The sequence below is a fragment of the Megalobrama amblycephala genome, linkage group LG13 (assembly GCF_018812025.1).
Source record: "Megalobrama amblycephala isolate DHTTF-2021 linkage group LG13, ASM1881202v1, whole genome shotgun sequence".
In the NCBI taxonomy this organism is placed as follows: Eukaryota; Metazoa; Chordata; class Actinopteri; order Cypriniformes; family Xenocyprididae; genus Megalobrama; species Megalobrama amblycephala.
Genome location: NC_063056.1, coordinates 37,248,982 through 37,268,167, shown reverse-complemented (window position 1 = coordinate 37,268,167; position 19,186 = coordinate 37,248,982). Strand labels below are relative to the sequence as shown.

The 19,186-nt window shown below is 36.4% G+C and overlaps 1 protein-coding gene across 2 annotated transcripts; it reads right to left on the bottom strand.

Annotated features, from left to right (window-relative positions):
- Positions 1-2,449: 2,449 nt before the first annotated feature.
- Positions 2,450-18,960, bottom strand: wdtc1 (WD and tetratricopeptide repeats 1). 2 transcript variants are annotated; one of them, XM_048151786.1, is made up of 16 exons: positions 18,728-18,960; positions 16,478-16,625; positions 16,186-16,269; positions 13,078-13,124; positions 12,890-13,001; positions 12,613-12,800; positions 10,873-11,055; positions 10,323-10,417; positions 10,119-10,234; positions 9,934-10,009; positions 9,580-9,664; positions 8,645-8,818; positions 6,922-7,157; positions 6,657-6,825; positions 6,328-6,520; positions 2,450-3,532 (listed from the first exon to the last, which is right to left on the bottom strand). In XM_048151786.1, the coding sequence occupies exons 2-16, from the start codon at positions 16,541-16,543 to the stop codon at positions 3,335-3,337; spliced, it is 2,022 nt and encodes a 673-aa protein (XP_048007743.1). In that variant the 5' UTR covers positions 16,544-16,625; positions 18,728-18,960; the 3' UTR covers positions 2,450-3,334. The 2 variants fall into 2 exon arrangements, with proteins under 2 accessions (XP_048007743.1, XP_048007742.1); XM_048151785.1 differs by having other exon boundaries at positions 16,478-16,628; positions 18,728-18,959.
- Positions 18,961-19,186: the final 226 nt, after the last annotated feature.

Genomic DNA, 19,186 nt, shown 5'->3' with positions numbered 1-19,186 from the left:
ACGTAAAGTGTTACCAGTTTTTCTTTTTGTCAGAAAATAAATAAATAATAAAAGCAGTACAACAAATAATACCATGATGTACTTACTGTACAATATTTTTGCTTGTTTTGCTTTACAGGGGATAAAAAGTATTACGGTAATAAGATTTTTTAGGGTGCATGCCTTAACTGTCAAAGAAATGTCACAGTGCAAAAAATATATCGTCTTAAAAATAGGCTTTATAATTTCTTTCCATGTACAGATCTGTGTAAAGGACTTCATGCATTAAATCACAGCATTATAAGAACAGGTGAGGAGAGGAAACATCCTCTCCCATCTTTGCATTCATCCATATTGTAGTGTGACATCTGGGTTGCCATACGGTTTGCTTTATCACCCTAATGGCATGGTAAACTGTACTCTGCTCACAGTGTAAAAAGTGGAGCACAGGTGCATTTTTCTGACAGGATACTGGCCAATATATGAGGGATTTTGGGTTGGGATGTGTTCTAGATTATTCCAGTACTGTGCAGAATACACTGAGTGAACATCTAAATGAACTGGGTCTAACTGGTTTCAAATACAAAAATGTTATTTAGTATTACTGAATCAACCTAAATACAAAAATGTATACCATTAATATGAGTTAAGTCAGGTAACATTTGCAGGTTAACACTTTTTACAGTGCAGGATTCAGTAATCATCTTGGAAATACATATAGTTGTTGTGAATAATTTTGTGTAAAAATGTTTTAATGATAACACTTTACAGTAAGGTCCATTTGTTAATGCATTAATTAACATTTACTAAAAATGAGCAATACATTTGTTACATTTTTCATTAATCTTTGTTTAAGTTAGTTAAAAACACAACCGTCAGGTGACATTTGACTTTAATAACTGATTACTAAATGTTGAAATTAACATTAACTAAGATTAATAAATGAATTAGAATTATTTTTCCTCATTAGTGCATGTTAACTAATGTAGATAACTAATGGAATTTGATCAAATGAGTCAAAATAGAAATGTCAAAACTGCAATGGAAGGTTGCAAATGTAATTTGGGTTGTATATGCACAGTATGCATACTACACATGTATAGTACAGTATATATACTATAGTAGTATGCTATTCTGAACACATCCATGGCCCTGCAACACATCTGGCCTAGATGCGCACTACACCTTTCTCATTAGTGTATGTAGGTCAGGTGGCCTTTAGAGGACACGGGTTTTCTCCACTGTTTGTGGCACAACATGACAGGAAATGAATTACACTTTAGAAAAAAAAAAAAAACTATTCAGCAAAAAGCAGACTTTGACTAATCTTTAGCAGGGAAAGTGAACGTAACAACTTCATCAAAGTAGCGCACAGGGATTTGGCGGCAAGCGTATTTGCGTCAATTCAAAGCGTCCAATCAGCTGCGAGAAGCAAGTCTGCACTGGAAGCTGCATCATGTGAATATTCAGCTTGAGCTTGAAGCTACACTTTTTCCTTAGTGAAATGAAAATGTTCCTATGTTATTTCCAACAGAAATCCATCGGTTGCATGTAGGCCTATATATATATGATTAGAACAAAAGCAGGACAGAGACATCATGAGCTGGCTTTAATGTAACAATCGATAAACAATTAATAAAATCACACATATAATATTTGTAAATAAATTAATTTTATTTAAGACATGGATGTGCAGCATGTTTGTACGGTGTCATGAGAAATCAAGTCCCCCCCAGGAATCGGGTCTCCTTTAAGACTCAGGTGGTAATGTTTGATCAAAAGTTGTTATCAAGACGTCTTGACTAATTATAACCAATTTCACTATTACTGTATATGATGTTTATTACATTAAGTGCACAAACAACATGCTTGAAATATACTGCATAATAAAACAAACTGGAAACACAACCATGCCTAAAAATGTTTTTTTTTATTTTTTTATAAGGATAAGGATTGTTGCAACATACTATGTTCTGTAAAAGTAATTTAATATTAATTTTACACAATAATAGCAATGTGGTATAGTATATAATAATACTATAATACATTTTTAATAAATTACTTGTCATGTATAATTGGGAACTATATTGGAAGCAAAAAACATAATATAATATAAGCTAATATATAATATAAGCTAAGCTAGCAGGCCAATCGGGTACATAAGCTAACTAAAAAAACAGAAATGCTTTATTGAATCGCTTGAATCAGGTGCTAAAAATACTACGTTGAACCAATGGGATCACTCAAGGTCGTAAAGGAAACTCGATTTCTGGGGGGGACTCAATTTCTCAACACACCGGTGCTTCCAGTGTCGACGGCTCCACTGACTCTAATGAGAGCGATCAAATTTATCTCCGTCACATTATTACTGTGTTCAAAAAGCCATACCATTGATGATAAAGAGTACATTTAAGTCAAATAATGCGTTTTCCTTTCTGGAAATTCCCCCACCAAGGATCATGACAGCAACAACAGAAATGTTATTTATTTTTTTAAATGTTGCACTAAACTGTTCTGAAATCTCAAAAGATGAACACAGTGAAACAAACACACACATATCCCAAAATAAACCCAATTCTGTTTCTTTTAACTGCAGTTAAATCTTGTCTTCTCATAGCAAGTTATAACCTTTGCGAAAAGTCCCTCTCCGCATCTTTATTCTTGTTTTATCATCTCTTTTCAGGTTCATCTATGAAGATGAAAGGGCAACAGTCAGACATCCTGCTTATGCCGATGAAGAAAAAGGTAAAAAAATAATAACAAATCCTTCCAAAATATCTGACAATAAACATCATCATCATCATCAACAAAATTTTTCAGTCCCAGCAAACCACGACTTGATGAACATTCACAATGCAAGTCTGGGTCGAACATAAACACCATTTATTTTTCCAGAATATATTCCAAAAGAAAGTGCTGCAGACCTATAAACATACTTTTATTAACACTCATTTTTTACTGTCCTCTGGCGCTCATAAAGATGATTAAGTTCATTTGGGAAAAGAAAGAAAATGAGAATATCATGGCCAACAGCGTCCAATAGCAAGCCCCGCATTAGAAAGACCCAAGCGCTTTGCGACTTTGGAAACAAGCTTTAATCTGACAGTACGCCAACACTCTTCTAGCGCGCGCTTTTTAAAATGATTTTGCGGATATTAATCTGTAAGTGCTTTTGACTTGACTTGAATTGTGCGATTGTGTTTCCCACTTCTCCAACTTCTGCATAGTGCGGAGCGGCGACATTCATTCACTCAGCGTCACGTTGAAGAACTGAAATTGCAAAAGTAAATATCTAAGGTGCTTTGCCCTCTTCTCAAATGTGGGACGGGTGCGTGTGGAGGTCCGTGACGGCGTTCTAGCTAGAGCGGCACTGAACCTGGCCCTCCGAGCTGTCGTCTTCGTCCGAGCCCTCGGCTCCTCTGCTGCTCAGGCCTGTGATGCGGTAGCCCATGTTCAACAGCATCACCTCCAGCGGATCCGCATTCATGCGCCGTTGGTTGGCTTGGGCCGCACTCTCCATGTCCTCCACCACCCGACAGTTCTCATTCTCCGACTGGTGGTCGGCCATGCAGGATACACAGAAGAGAAAATAAGTTTGAAAGTTACTTTTGGTGCAATCAAAAGTCTGACGTAGTTTGTCTTTTTCTTGCCTCAAGATAAATTAGCATGATATTGGAAAAAAAACATGACATTGCAATATTTTGTTTTTCTGTGATATTCATTGCGATATGAAAAAATATAGGAAGTTTCACCAGATGACTTAAATAGCTCTATTTGGAAGGAATGAATCATTCTAGATTGTAAATCCTACCATTTAAAATTTCTGTATAGAGTTTTTTTTTAAAGGGGACATCTGACTTTTTCCGTTTAAGTGCTATAATCGGGTCCCCGATGTACCTACCAACCCAGAAAATGGAAAAAGGACAACCCAGTAACTTTGTTCTGGTAAGCCTTTCTCTGCAAGCATGTGAAAAAACGAGCCGCTGAGATTTCGCTCCCCTTGAGACATAGGAAGGGATCTTATTATAATATAACCGCCCCTTCATCTGCACGTTTCCGCCCACGGCGCCAGCATTTTGTTTTTGCAAGTGACAACAGTGCACCAGTTCTAACGCCATGGCAAAAGTTGATTCACAAACGAGGGTCAATTCAACGCTGGATTTGCACAAAAGATTAACATGACGGCACATGCTAGTGGATGAGTTGAATCAACTCCACAGCAACTACATACATTTATCCACTAACCATTCAGAAACGTCCAGTTTCCTTCTAAAAGTTGTAACTTCTTCCTGAGTCTCTCCATCAGTGTCGACTCCGGTTTGAACAATGTAAGGCTGAACACCGTTACTGACAATCCTCATTTTGGCTGCGTGAGATTCTCCAGCTTTGTTGTTGTTGAGCAACTGAAGCGTGAGCTGTTAAAGCTCCGCCCTCTTCTGGAAAGGGGGCCGGGAGCAGCAGCTCATTTGCATTTAAAGGAACACACACAAAAATGCCGTGTTTTTGTTCAAACCCAAATAAAGGCAAATTTGACAAGCTATAATAACTGATCTGTGGGGTATTTTGAGCTGAAACTTCACACATTCTGGGGACACCAGAGATGTATATTACATCTTGTGAAAGGGGGCATTATAGGTCCCCTTTAAGAGCTGAAAAATTACTTTTTACTCTGACAAACCTTTTTTAAGTGCTTTTAGGGTTGAACGATCACAGTCACACTGTTTTTGACCAATTCAATAGGCTCAAAAGGCTCATCTTGACAGCAAGAGTCTGTTAACCTTAAAGGGATAGTTCACCCAACAATGAAAATGTGATGTTTATCTGCTTACCCCCAGCGCATCCAAGATGTAGGTGACTTTGTTTCTTCAGTAGTGGTGTTTTTTTACTTCTAAAACACCACTATGTCCAACTGCATTCAGCACTCGGTAAGTGAGGTCTGATTGCGCTCTGACAACGGCAGTAATGTCTAGCACTCATTGAAGTATACGCGCGAGACATCACTGCCTTTGTCAGAGCGCGATCAGACCTCACTAAGCGAATGCTGAACGCAGTTGGACATAGTGGTGTTTTAGAGGTAAAAAATGATATAAATACTGTTCGGTTTCTCGCACAAACCGATCGTTTCGTGTCTTAGGACATCAACTTGTCTGTGCATGTTTTTTTGACTCTTACAGTAGAAGTTCCCATCCACTAGCATTATTTGACTGACAGACCGCAACGGTTGGAGTTAAAAATCATCATTTGTGTTCTACTGAAGAAACAAAGTCACCTACATCTTGGATGCCCTGGGGGTAAGCAGATAAACATCAAATTTTCATTTTTGGGTGAACTATCCCTTTAAGTGAGCGAGCACTGGCTTGTCAATCAGACTAAAACATTCTGACTAAAATCTAAATTTTTATTTACAATTTTACATGTAACACTAGTAATTTTTTTACGAGAGCAGTAACAATAAACTGACTAATTGTTATGGAGTATAAATGCAATATGTGTGCACTAAATAGTTATTTTTAATTTAGTGATTCTACCTTCCACTTGGTACATGGTAAGTAATGAGTTTAAATTCCTTTTTTACACATAATGTTTAATTGCACATTGCCTACATTGAACACAACTATAGTAAGTATATCGTCCAACTATCTTCAACTTGGCATTTTAGCATTTGGACATTATCTGGAGGACAACATTGGGCAGGATGTGAAATAAGAATTTTGTAAATAATGGATTTTTTTTATTTTTTTTTTAATTTAAATAACTAACCATTTTTGGATTTTTCATCCGATTAATCTAAGAAATAATCAACAAACTAGTTCAGTGTATCAAATCGAATCAAAATTGAATACTAAAATGCTAAATTATGACTCAGATTGATTCACTGACTAAGTTTACATGTGCATCAATAATGTGATTATTTCCAATAATCAGAGTAAGGACTTAATCGCAGTAAGATATTTACATGACACGAGCAAACCTCTTCACTCGTGTTTAAATGAAATTTTCATTATTCTGATTATTCACTAAGAATTGTGGTTATTTTCACCTCCTTTTTTCACGTACGCCAACTCCTATGTTTTCGACCATCAATATACTGTATTATATTCATGTTGTACAATATGAACTGTTTTTTCAGCACCCCAAAAATGTGATGCTTTTCTTTAAAATCAGCATATGCCACATATTTTACTACGATTATGAGCTTAATTGCATATATTTGATTAGTACTGTGTTTACATGAGGTAAAGTTTAAATCGCAATATTGCCTAAGTCACTGTTGGCATTCAATTATTCATCATTCATAATGACACACGCCACTGATGTGACAAGCATGTCATTGGAGTCAGTTCGTACCTCCGGTCTTGGGTTCCACAGTCGCACCACGGGATCGATACCGCTGGTGGCCAGGAAGCAGTAGCTGGGGTGCGGCTGTAGGCAGTTCACTATAGACTCGTCCCCCTGTAAGATCCGCACCAGGTTCGTTGTCTCTTTCTCCCAGATGAAAAACGACCCATCATCTGAACCGCTTACAATGTACTGTCCTTTACTGTAGAGCATCAAACAAACAAGTCATGTGCTGTAGGTCTCATATTCAGATCCTCGTTTAGCAGCAGATATGACATGCGTTATAAGCGGAGAAAGGAGATTTACATTAAAGGTGAATAATGCATAAGTAAACTGACCTTCCAAAGAAGTTTGCTTCCTTAATGTCAGTGGTCGTATTGCAGTGGCCACAGTAGCGATGCTTGTAGTCGAAGCTTCGCTCTCTGAGAACGATCTCATCCTCCGGGATGGACTCTTTCCGGCTGAAATTATGCAAGCGGATGGAGCTGTTCCCCTTTTTGTCGTCAGCTAGATCAGATGCATGAAAAACATCCAGAGTCCTGATTATTAAAATGCATCCACAAACAAAATCCAAGATCCAAGACAGACAAGACAAGAACCTACAGGATTCTGTTTTTGAGAAGAGGGCAGCCTTGATGTCTTTGTCGAGGGCGTCACAAGCGCTGCTGTGTGCCTGCTCTGGAAACTTGCCCTTGAAGTCATCTAGACACTCCAGAGCCTCAGCGATGTACTTGAGCTCAAAGAGGCAGCGTGCTAAACGGAAGTGCGCCTTCAGGTGGCCTGGGTTCAGGGACAAGGCCTTAAGACAGTCTCGAAGTGCGTCATAGTGATCACCATCCCTGCCAGAGACGAGGGGCAAAGCCACATGATGCACTTCACATTAAACCACTAATTATTAAGGCAAGACACTACAAGGCAAAATCATTGTTGCACTAGTTAATATGAGATTTTTGCCTGTTTTGCTTCCATAACATGTCTTCTTTCAGAATAGTGGAAAGAAAACACATTTAAGTATTACATACATATACATATCTTTAAAAGGCAGTGAGTTTTTTCTCCTGCACTAAGTCATAAATCTCCACTTCAGCAGCTTTACATACACCAAACTTTAGTTTTATTCCTATCTATATTCTTAAGGGTTTTACAAGGGCTTTTCACACTTGAAATAGTTAACCCTGGGTCATTCTAAACCCCGGGTAAATGAAATCCTGGATTATCTTGCCTCACGTTTTACACTGCTCATAATTTACCCGGGGTTAACAATTAACGTTTCACACTGTACATTCTTAAACCCTGGTTTTGCATGCCTATTTGCATATTTGTGGTGTCAGTGTCATTGATTGGATAAACGCAGCACGTGACCTGTTTACATAGCTCTACCATTGCACATCCTCGTATTGCCGACTGTACTATCGAGTTTATACTAAATGGACAATTTGGACTATAAAAGGTAAGAATGAAACTCTTCTTCAATAAAAAATTGTCGTGTTTTCTGTCAGCATGTGATACTTTTCCTCTGAAACGCTGAATCTACTGTTTATATACAATGCATAGTGTTTGCGTGTCTGTCCAAAGCAGGCAAATATGAGTACGCGATTGGTTGTCTGTTGCTAAGAGTCTAGCTGTAAAATTCCAACACCGCATCGTTTCACACTGTACAAGTTTGGCACCGCAATGCGGGGTTAAAACCGCAAAAGTGTTGCTAACCCTGTTCCGGAACAGGGTTCATAACCCTGGGTAAGAAGCGGTGCTAAACCTGCTTCTAAATTACAAGTGTGAAACATTCATTTACCTGGGGTTAAAAGCGGTGTTTGGAATGAAGATAACCCGGGGGTTAAGCGCAGTGTAGAAAGCCCTACAGAGGGGTTTGTTCATATCATTCACCTGATTTATAGAACATTTCATTTCTAAATGTATTTTTTTTCTGTCTGCTGACAGTATTTTCTTACATTTCTGATCTGGAAATGTATGCAAATTAGAGCATATTTAATTAGATAATGTCTCATTTGCATATTTGAACATAACATTTTTAGAAAACTTGTAATACAAAACAATTGTCTTAAATGTACTGTAATTAATCAACTGGGGAAAGTATGCTGATATCGACTAGTTAAAATTCGACCCTATTCACATGTGGTGTCTTGCCTTAAAGCACAAAAGGCTGTGGATGTAATTAAACAAATATAAACTTGGCATGTGCTGCATGCATTGTGCGGTGCACATCTTTTTCAACTGTTTCCAAAGTCAAAATAATGTGATCAACAATGTGATGATTTTTTTTAACCAAATCCTGCAGCCCTTCTTGCATCAAAAGGATTTATCATACCATTTTCGCTTCATGTATGCAGCAGCACGGTTTCCGTACAGCATAGCATTTTGACTGGCTTCATGGAGGCCCAGACTGTAGAGCTGAATGGCTTGAGTCCACTGCTGCCGCGCGAACGCATCATTAGCCTGTTGCTTGATCCTCTCCAGATGAGGAGGAAGATCATTAGAGCCACTGATGCAGAGACACAAATACAGACAGCAACAATTATTGCAACTCAAACTAGTCTATGACAAATGAACGGGAAATAACATCATATAAATGGGACGGCGCCGTAATCAATAGATATGTTTCCCTCCACATATTTTTATGCGAATTTTGGGATATTGCATTAAAAAAAACACTAGATGGAAATGCCAAAATGTGCATAATATCGAAAAATGTATCATAAAAAAAAAAAATTTATGCACTCAATTGAGGTGGATCATTTTTTTTATCCGATAAGAAGAAGTGCATAAACTACTATGAAAACACATTTTTACCAAACAAATCCCTCGACGCATAACAAAAAACTCACATGATGTTGCCTCAACAGAGGAAGTGATTAGATAACTGGACTAACCAGTGGACCAATCGCTTTGCACAGCATCTCAAATGTTGGTTTGGTCATTTTGAAATGCCTGAGCCAAAGTCTGTTATTAAAATGATTTGGTTTAATTTCCTCCCAGAACTGTCTCACATGATTACATTCCCAAACAGCAGACATTTGAATGCAAGATAACATGACAGCATTTATTGCATTTTGTCTGCACTCTCTGAGCCACAGTGGCTTTCCCAACATTTTTATTACACATTTTGCGCCAATTTCCCAAGAAGCAACGCTTATGTTCTCTTGAACACATGGGATGGAAACGGTGCGCAGAAGTTGAATTTGCAACTTCGGATGGAACATAATTTAAGATGCAGTCGGCATAACACACATAAATCAATGTTACCTGGTAAGTTTAGCCAGTTTAAGGCGGCTTGCAGGTAAATGAATCCCATTGGACACACCGTTGGTGGTTTTCCCATTTTGCACCTCTGTCAGAAGATACCCATCATGAACAACAATCAAGAGCAGACCAGTAAAACACAAGATTATTTCATATTTTTTATACATAAAATTGTTATCGATCCTAACAGTTGGTCTTAAGACTGTGTTCTTCCTCGAGATTCAATGTTTTAATAGCTTTTCTCATTTAAACTTCAGTTGTAAAAACAGATTTAGAGCTGGTAAGTTTGATAAATTTCAGAGAAAATAAATTCAATTAATCAATTTATTTGCTTCATCACTGCAAAATGTTTATTACCTGATGATGGATGGCACTTTTTGGGCAGCAGAAAAGTGTACGGTCTCTGTTTGAACGTCAGATCAAATAAATACACCTGCAAACAGGAAGCAGCAATGCGTAACTGCACATAAAACATCTTCAGTCCTGCATACTGGAAACGGAGAGTCAATAACTATCAGCAGCAAGCCTCGCTAACTAATTACCTGTTCTCCACCCATGTTTACCAGCAGCTCAGTACCGTCTGGGCTGAATGTAACATAGGTTGCCACCAGAACTCGCAATCTGTTATTATAGTCAGGAAGCTTCACAGGTAAGTGACCTGCAAACGGAGATAAATATCTGTAAAAGCAGGTTTTTCCAACACAGAAGTTCCATCCGTGAGCAACGCAATGATCCGGGCTACAAACCTGCGACATAGTACTGTCCGGCACCATCCGGTATCGATTTCCGTTTGTCGCAAAACGTGTGAACACCAGCCGAGGTACTTTGACTCATAGACTTCCTAGAAGGTAGACAAGAGTGCAACGTTACACCCTAAAGAAAATATCTCTGAAAATAATCAGAATAACAACAGGAATATGGATCTGTAATCAAGAATTCTATTTACCAATATACCAACCAGAAATAAACATTTTGTCATCATTGACTCACCCTCATGAAAAGCAATGATAATCTGCCACGTCTCAAATCTCATTTGTTGTCGCACTTTTAAGATTTTCAATTCCAATAATATCAAACCTGCTGCAATAAGTCTAATCTAAAGGCTCCGTTTTTAAATGAACACAAGTGAATGAGATTTGAGAGGAGAAGATTAACAAATAATGTCTGTCTGTTCCTTTTATCATCTTTGGAGCGAAACAATATTAATCACCATTAAATTTTTTTTTTGTATGGACAATCTGCTTCACATCTCAGTTTGTGTTTTAATGATTCTTTTAATAATACTAATAAAGTCACCTGTGATTGTGGATCATTCTAATGTCATAGAGCCGAACAAAAGGCCCGTTAGCTCCCACAGCCATGTAGTTGTTGTCACGAGGGTTGATCGCCAGACATTTTGCTTCCACAAGCTGCCCGCAATACTCCGTCAGATCAATTAAAACCTCCGAGCGTTTACTGCTCTCTCTCAGATCATACTGCCTGGGTAGAAGGGAAATAAAACAGTAACAGACTTTAAAATGTAAAGCGGGAATTGATTGGATGGTGAAAAGTGTCTGTATATGGCAGATGCTTGACTAGAAAAGGAAAGATTTTATTACAACAAAAGGAAAGAATTATTATTATTATTATTATTATTTCCTTTTGTAACAATTCTTTAAAACAAGTGTAAGGGTCCATTCATACAGAATGTGTTTTTGCATTGCACTGTGCTACTTTTCCATAGTTTTTCTACACGTTAGACGGACATATTTGACCATTGCGCTCGCATGTTTTGCAGCATCTCATAAATGTAATAAAAAATGTCCTCTAAATACAAAGCATTAAATACTGTGAGGTAGTCAGCTTTGGCATTAGCCAGGGACCTGCTGTGTTCTTTCATATCCAAACATCATTCATTGCCAGGGCATATATGCTCCCTGATGGGTGAAACTACCTTGCAGCCAACACAACATCTGGAGAGGCCTGAAATGCAGTTTTCAAGGGCATATAAGCCGGTTCCTATGAGCCTAATTAACTTCAAGGAGAGCATATATGATTAAACTTCCACTGGAGGCTTGTGTCCATCCCCTCGAGACTGAAATTCAACACGGCTATCCAGACGTCAGCACTGTAGCTTATTCTAGAACCGCCCACTTAGAATTAATGCAGGAAATCAGATTATAGCTTTTTTAAAAGTTCTTTCCTCTTTTCTGTGCAGTAAGGAATAGGGTAATTAATTATCATTAACTGAAAGTAACACCATCAAAAAACATTTGTTACTATAAATACTATAAATAAAATAAATGTTAACTAAAATAAAATCTAAAAAACCCATTTTATTTCAGTTAGTTGCTAAGGCACCCCACTAATAAAAAAAAGACAAAACACACAACAAAATCACTAAAACTTTACAGGGGACCTATAATGCCCCTTTTCACAAGATGTAATACAAGTGAAGTTTCAGCTCAAAATACCCCACAGATCATTTATTATAGCTTGTCAAATTGCCCCTTTGACAAGCAAATGTCCCTATTTGGGTGTGAGCAAAAACACGCCGTTTTTGTGTGTGTCCCTTTAAATGCAAATTAGCTGCTGCTCCCGGCCCCCTTTCCAGAAGAGGAATCCCTTAGATGTAAAATTTACTTCATTTACTTGAAGTACCCCCAAAGATTAATATTTCAATAATTTAATAACACATTTGCATGTTCACGGTTCTCTAATGTCGCTAATAATAATGATAATATATTATAATAAAATATTAGCAGTAGTAGTAATAGTAGTATGGTTTAACTCTATAAAAATGAAGATAATGATGAAATATAATACTGTTGTAAATTACATTTGTTCTGTAAAATAAAAAATACTGATAATTATAATAATGAAATGCTTAGTTATTTAATCACACTGCAGCCTTTGATTTGACAATTGCACTGAGCTATATTCTGATTATTTTGCAGCCTCATTTATTTATTTTCATTTTTTATTCCATACATTTATAAGCTTTTATCAACTCACAAACTCAAGCACGTCTGAGGCAGAGACTTCAACTTGACCTACCTAATGATGCCATCCTCAGCCGCGCTCCAGAAGGTGTTGGGCCACATGGGAGCCGTTGCGATCCGTTTGACGCGGTTAGTGTGGTCTGAGAACATGTGAATGGTCTCCTTCGCCGTCAAGTCGTGCACGTGCACCTTGGTATCGGCGGCTCCTGTGATCAAGATTCGGTCTTCGGAGTGAGGGAGGAACTGCAAACACACACGATCATTAAGAATACACATTTTGACACATTTACTAGACGCTGACTGAAAAAGCTGAAACGTGACGTGGACTTCACCTTGACTGAGAAGATGTTAGCTGCATGTCCTGTGTGCATAGTGATGAGCTTTTTGTGCCGGAAGGGATCCCAGATGATGGCATGCTGATCATCTGAACCTGAGGCTAGGAGACTAGAAAGGAAAAAGCCGAATGAGTTTATGAAGAGACACTGTGAAATGCGACAAACTGGGATTCAACAGAACTTACTCTCCTTTCTCATTCCACTCCAGACAGTTGACACAGCCAGAGTGACCCTGAAAACAGAGACAATAACTCAGTGCTAATATATAATATATCTCGAAGCGTCTTATCTATTCCAAAAAAAACCCAAAAAACTACAAAATCAACATGGCTCATGTGTAAGCGCAGCAAAGCACCATCACTCATGAAGAGGTGTTTGCATTGAATCTTAAAGGTACAGCAGCAAAAACAGACTGTTGATTTGTAAGGGTGTAAATAGTCATGAATTATCTAAATTTTACTATTTTATTGCAAAAAAAAAAGTACTGTTTTATTAAAGTCACCATTAAAACAAAATCGACAATTATTTTTTTTATAGGATATTGCAGTATTTATTAAAAATGATTAATCTGTGCACATCATGATTTTTTTAATTCTTTAATCAAAATAACTTCCCCTCCCTCTTGCAGCGACATCTCTAATGATATGTTTACTGGCGTGAGGGCAGGGCAACCTGTCACTCACATGAGATCCACCAATAGCAAACCACAACCATCCAATCAATTTCTCATGGACAAAATCAAGCCCCGCCCTCTATTCTTGTTCCAGAAGCCGTTTCACTCGGATATACTTCACATTAGGGAAGAAAAGTATCACATCTTTCATTTTATGACTTTAATAATCTGGTTGTGTACTGAATTTGGTCCTCCAACATTACTGTCTTTATATATTAAAGGGATAGTTCACCCTAAAATGAAAATTAAAGGTGCTCTAGAACGTCTTTTTAAAAGATGTAATATAAGTCTAAGGTGTCCCCTGAATGTGTCTGTGAAGTTTCAGCTCAAAATACCCCATAGATTTTTTTTAATTCATTTTTTTAACTGCCTATTTTGGGCATCATTAACTATGCACCGATATATAGGCTGCGGCCCCTTTAAATCTCGTGCTCCCCTCCCCCAGAGCTCGCGCTTGCCTTGAACAGCATAAACAAAGTTTACACAGCTAATATAACCCTCAAAATGGATCTTTACAAAGTGTTCGTCAAGCAACGTCTAATCGCGTAAGTACAGTGTTTATTTGGATGTTTACATTTGATTCTGAATGAGTTTGATAGTGCTCCGTGGCTAAAGCTAACATTACACACTGTTGGAGAGATTTATAAAGAATGAAGTTGTGTTTATGAATTATACAGACTGCAAGTGTTTAATAATGAAAATAGTGATGGCTCTTGTCTCTGTGAATACAGTAATAACTGATGGTAACTTTAACCACATTTAACAGTACATTAGCAACATGCTAACAAAACATTTAGAAAGACAATTTACAAATATCACTAAAAATATCATGATATCATGGATCATGTCAGTTATTATCGCTCCATCTGCCATTTTTCGCTATTGTCCTTGCTTGCTTACCTAGTCTGATGATTCAGCTGTGCACAGATCCAGACGTTCTGCCCTTTTCTAATGCCTTGAACATGGGCTGGCATATGCAAATATTGGGGGCGTACATATTAATGATCCCGACTGTTCCGTAACAGTCGGTGTTATGTTGAGATTCGCCTGTTCTTCGGAGGTTTTTTAAACAAATGAGATTTATATGAGAAGGAGGAAACAATGGAGTTTGAAACTCAATGTATGTCTTTTCCATGTACTGAACTCTTGTTATTCAACTATGCCAAGGTAAATTCAATATTTAATTCTAGTGCACCTTTAGTCATCATTTACTCACCCTGGGGTTGTTCTAATGTTGTATGCCCTTCTTTCTTTTTTTGGACCACAAAAAGAGAATTAAAAAAAAACGCTCATCCATAAAATGGCAGTGAATGAAATACAACCTTGTACATTATTGTCTGATGACAGTTGACAGATGTGAAGTGAACACGATATCTTCTTGTTACAACTAACAAAACTGATATATTCACCTCAGAGAAAAAGATACATGGGTTCTATTTCATGTCGCGCTTTTGTTAATCCCGATTTCACAAAGCTTGTGTGCTTTTTCTGGGTGAAACTGAGTGAACTGCGGCACTAATAGAGTTTTTCTAATGCACACGTGGTGCAGCAGTGCACAGAAGACCAACGGCCATGATCAAGATTTTTGTTAAATAAAAACTTACATTTGTTTTTTACTAAACCCTATCATATACCCCCAGAACACTTGGAATATACAGTCAAACCAAAATTTATTCAGACACCTTGAACATTTCATTCATTAATACAGTTTATTCACTATAGTTTAAAAAAAGTAATAAAATATGACAAGATCTCAGAGTTAAACAGTGTCAGAAAAAATTAATCTTAATTATGTCAGATAACACTTAAGCAAACCATGGTCGGGTCAAAGTGTCTGAATAATTTTTGATTCCAAATTTGTATCAATTTTACTGGTAGTCCACTGTATGAAGAACTGTTGGGTATAATATGTCACAGTTTACTTTATTTTGATATCCTCACTTACAGAAATGAACTATAGTGTCCTGCACCCACTAGTAGAAAAAATATCAAAAACGTCTGAATAATTTTTGGTTTGACTGTACAACACCTGTCATATGGGATCATTCTGTGATACTATTGCGTCTTTATTTACTGCCATTGTATGGACGAGTGTGATCAGGAAATTTTTTTTTTTTTTTTTAATTCTCCTTTTGAGGTCCATAAAAGAAAGATGGGCAAATTATGACTTAATTTTCATTTTAGGGTGAACTATCCCTTTAAGCATTTTTTTATAATGGTTTTCTATGGGAAACGTTCAATTTAGTTTGCTTATATTCATATTCTGGGCACATTTTCTTGCATGCATATAGTTTGCAATTTTTGCATTATCATTAAGGAGTATACTGAGTTTGGACTTGAAATATGACTGTGTCAATACATTAGTACTTAGTACAAATCTGATAAAAATACCTGGCTTTGCGATTTTTAAAAGCTATTTCACTTTTGACTGCAGTATGAATCAGGTTTATTATAGTTAACTAAAAATAAAACCACCAAAAAACATTTTAGATACTTAAAATAAAACAGAAAAAACCCTGAAACTTATTTCATTTCAGAGGAAAGCCTTGCCCTTGTTTGTTTCGCTGTGTGTGATGTCACATGAAAACTATAAATCAGCACACAATCATTCATAAATCACCTGTAGTTCAGCCTCCAGCCCCAGACGCTTTATAAACGGGTCGGTCACATGATAGTGTCTCTGGAAGTCCAGCGCTCTCTTCTCCTGCACACACGGATTGACACACATTGCAATAGCTCTAAGACATTTGTACTGCATATCTTAATACAGCAATACTGCCTCCTTTGGTGCTCCAAATTAAAAAAAAAAAAAAAAAAAAACAGCATATAGGTTTGGAATGACATGAGGGTGAGTAACAAGACATTCTGTGTCTAAAGTCTACAACTTTTAAAAAATAAAGAGGTTTCCTCACCCTGATCTGCCTGTGCAGAAGATCACTAGTGACGTTCCGCAGCGACATGGTCTCACAGCACGTCATGGAGCGTCGACTCAGACTGTTGCATCCAGGTGCCAAAGATCTCTGATCATCTGTGCAATTCAAGCCTCTCGGAGAGGCAGAGCTTCTATAACAGAACAGCAGCTGGTAATGTCATTTTTCACTTTTATGGAGTCTTGGACCTACTCAACAAGTTAGTTAGCGCTCGATAATTTAAACTGTCATTCTGTCACATCTCATTTACCGTCAATACATATACTATACCAGTCAAAAGTTTGGAATAATTAAGATTTTTTAATGGTTTTGAAAGAAGTTTCTTATGCTCACCAAGGCTGCATTTATTTGAAAATACAGTAATATTGTGAAATATATATTATTACAATTTGAAATAACTGTTTTCTATTCGAATATACACTACCATTCAAAGGTTTTGGATTACTAAGATTTTTAATGTTTTTAAAAGAAGTTGTCTGCTCACCATGGCTGCATTTATTAAATTAAAAATACAGTAAAAACAGTAATATTGTGAAATATTATTACAATTTAAAATAACAGTTTTCTATTTGAAAATATTTGAAAACATAATTTATTCCTGTGATCAAAGCTGAATTTTCAGCATCATTACTCCAGTCTTCAGTGTCACATGATCCTTCAGAAATCATTCTAATATGATGATTTGCTGCTCAAGAAACATTTGTTGTTTACAATTATACAAAATATCTGTGCAATATTTTTTTTCAGGATTCTTTGATGAATGGAAAGTTCAAAAGAACAGTGTTTATTTGAAATATAATCTTTTGTTACATTATAAATGTCTTTACTGTCACTTTTGATTGATTTAATGCATCCCTAATACCTAATAAAGGTATTAATTTCTCTAATTTCTTTTCAAAAAAATAAAAATAAAAATTCTTACTGACCCCAAACTTTTGAATGGTAGTGTAAAATGTTACAAAAGCTTTGTATTTTAGATAAATGCTGTTCTTTTGAACTTTCTATTTATCAAGGAATCCTGAAAAAAAAAGTACACAACTGTTTTCAACATTGATAATAATAACAAATATTTCTTGAGGAACTAATCATCATATTAGAATGATTTCTGAAGGATCATGTGACACTGAAGACTGGAGTAATAATGCTGAAAATTCAGCTTTGCATCACAGGAATAAATTATGTTTTCAAATATTACCGATCCCAAACTTTTGAACGGTAGTCTATTTTAAAATGTAATTTATTCCTGTGATGACAAAGCTAAAGTTTGGGATCAGTAATATTTTTAATGTTTTAAAAAAAAGTTTCATCTGCTTACCAAGGCTACATTTATTTAATTAAAAATACTGTAAAAACAGTAATATTGTGAAATATTATTACTATTTAAAATAACTGTTTTCTATTTGAAAATACTTGAAAACATAATTTATTCCTCTGATGCAAAGCTGAATTTTCAGCATCATTACTCCAGAATTCAGTGTCACATGATCCTTCAGAAATCATTCTAATATGCTGATTTGCTGCTCAGTTATTATCGGTGCTTAGTTATTATTAATCAGGGGTTTTTAATCATAATGCCTTTACTGTCACTTTTGATCAATTATATATATCTTAGCCTAAACTTTTAAGTATTAGTGTTTTACAGTTTCCAATAAAATATGAAGCAGCACAACGGGTTTCAACAATAATAATAAATGTTTCTTGCGCAATAAACCTGCATATTATAATGCATTCTGAAGGATCATGTGACACTGAAGACTGGAGTTATATATTAGGAAAATATTAAAATATAGACAAAAGATCTGACCACTGCCTTTATTATAAGAAAAATTCACAACATGTTTCTGCGTCAGATCTGCATTTAACATCACTTTTAAGTAGTGCGATCCAAAACTGCATGAATTATTAAAGCATTCCTGAACATCTGTTTAGTGACATACATGATACGCCTTTATACCTTTAACATCAGCCATAATAAATCAGTTTATAGCAAATAAATGTATTTAAACTGTTTACTTTGACTGTCAGCTGATGACGCTTTCACCAAAACATAAACAACAGTCAGTAGCATTAGCCGCCTAGCGACACCCTTAAAACTAAACATTTAAATAAAACCAAACACTTCTGACAGCAGTGAAAATGCGCAGTGGTTATTCAATTACACTTTGTTTACAACTAAATTTGTTTTATGATAAAAAAGAGCATTTAAGCCTCACATGTGTAATAGCGTCTTACCTGAGAGTCTATCTGGCCTTATTCTGCGCAGCTCGATAAATCGATATTTACGCTGAAACGTGAACAGTGCTTCTAGTAATTAATTTCAATACTTTAATTATCCGCTGAATAACACCGTCGGCTAATAAATGAGCAGTTGTGATTAAGCATTGGTGAGATTTTGAAGCCACATTACTAACGAGTTCCTTAACTGAGCGCTGACAGCCCGGGTTGCCAGATCCACTGAAACGCAGCAAAGCGCTCGTTTTATTTAGCGAAACGACACCATTGCACATTAGATTTTGTTGTTATACTTTGCAATTATATGCATTATTTTTTTAATTCTTATTATTAGTATTATTATTTAATTTACATCAATGTAATTGTTCTTGTGTTATATACACCTAGATTGTTTTCAAATTTTTTTAAAACGTGTCAAACAATGGCAGATGATTTAATTCACAGCGATTGCATTAAAGT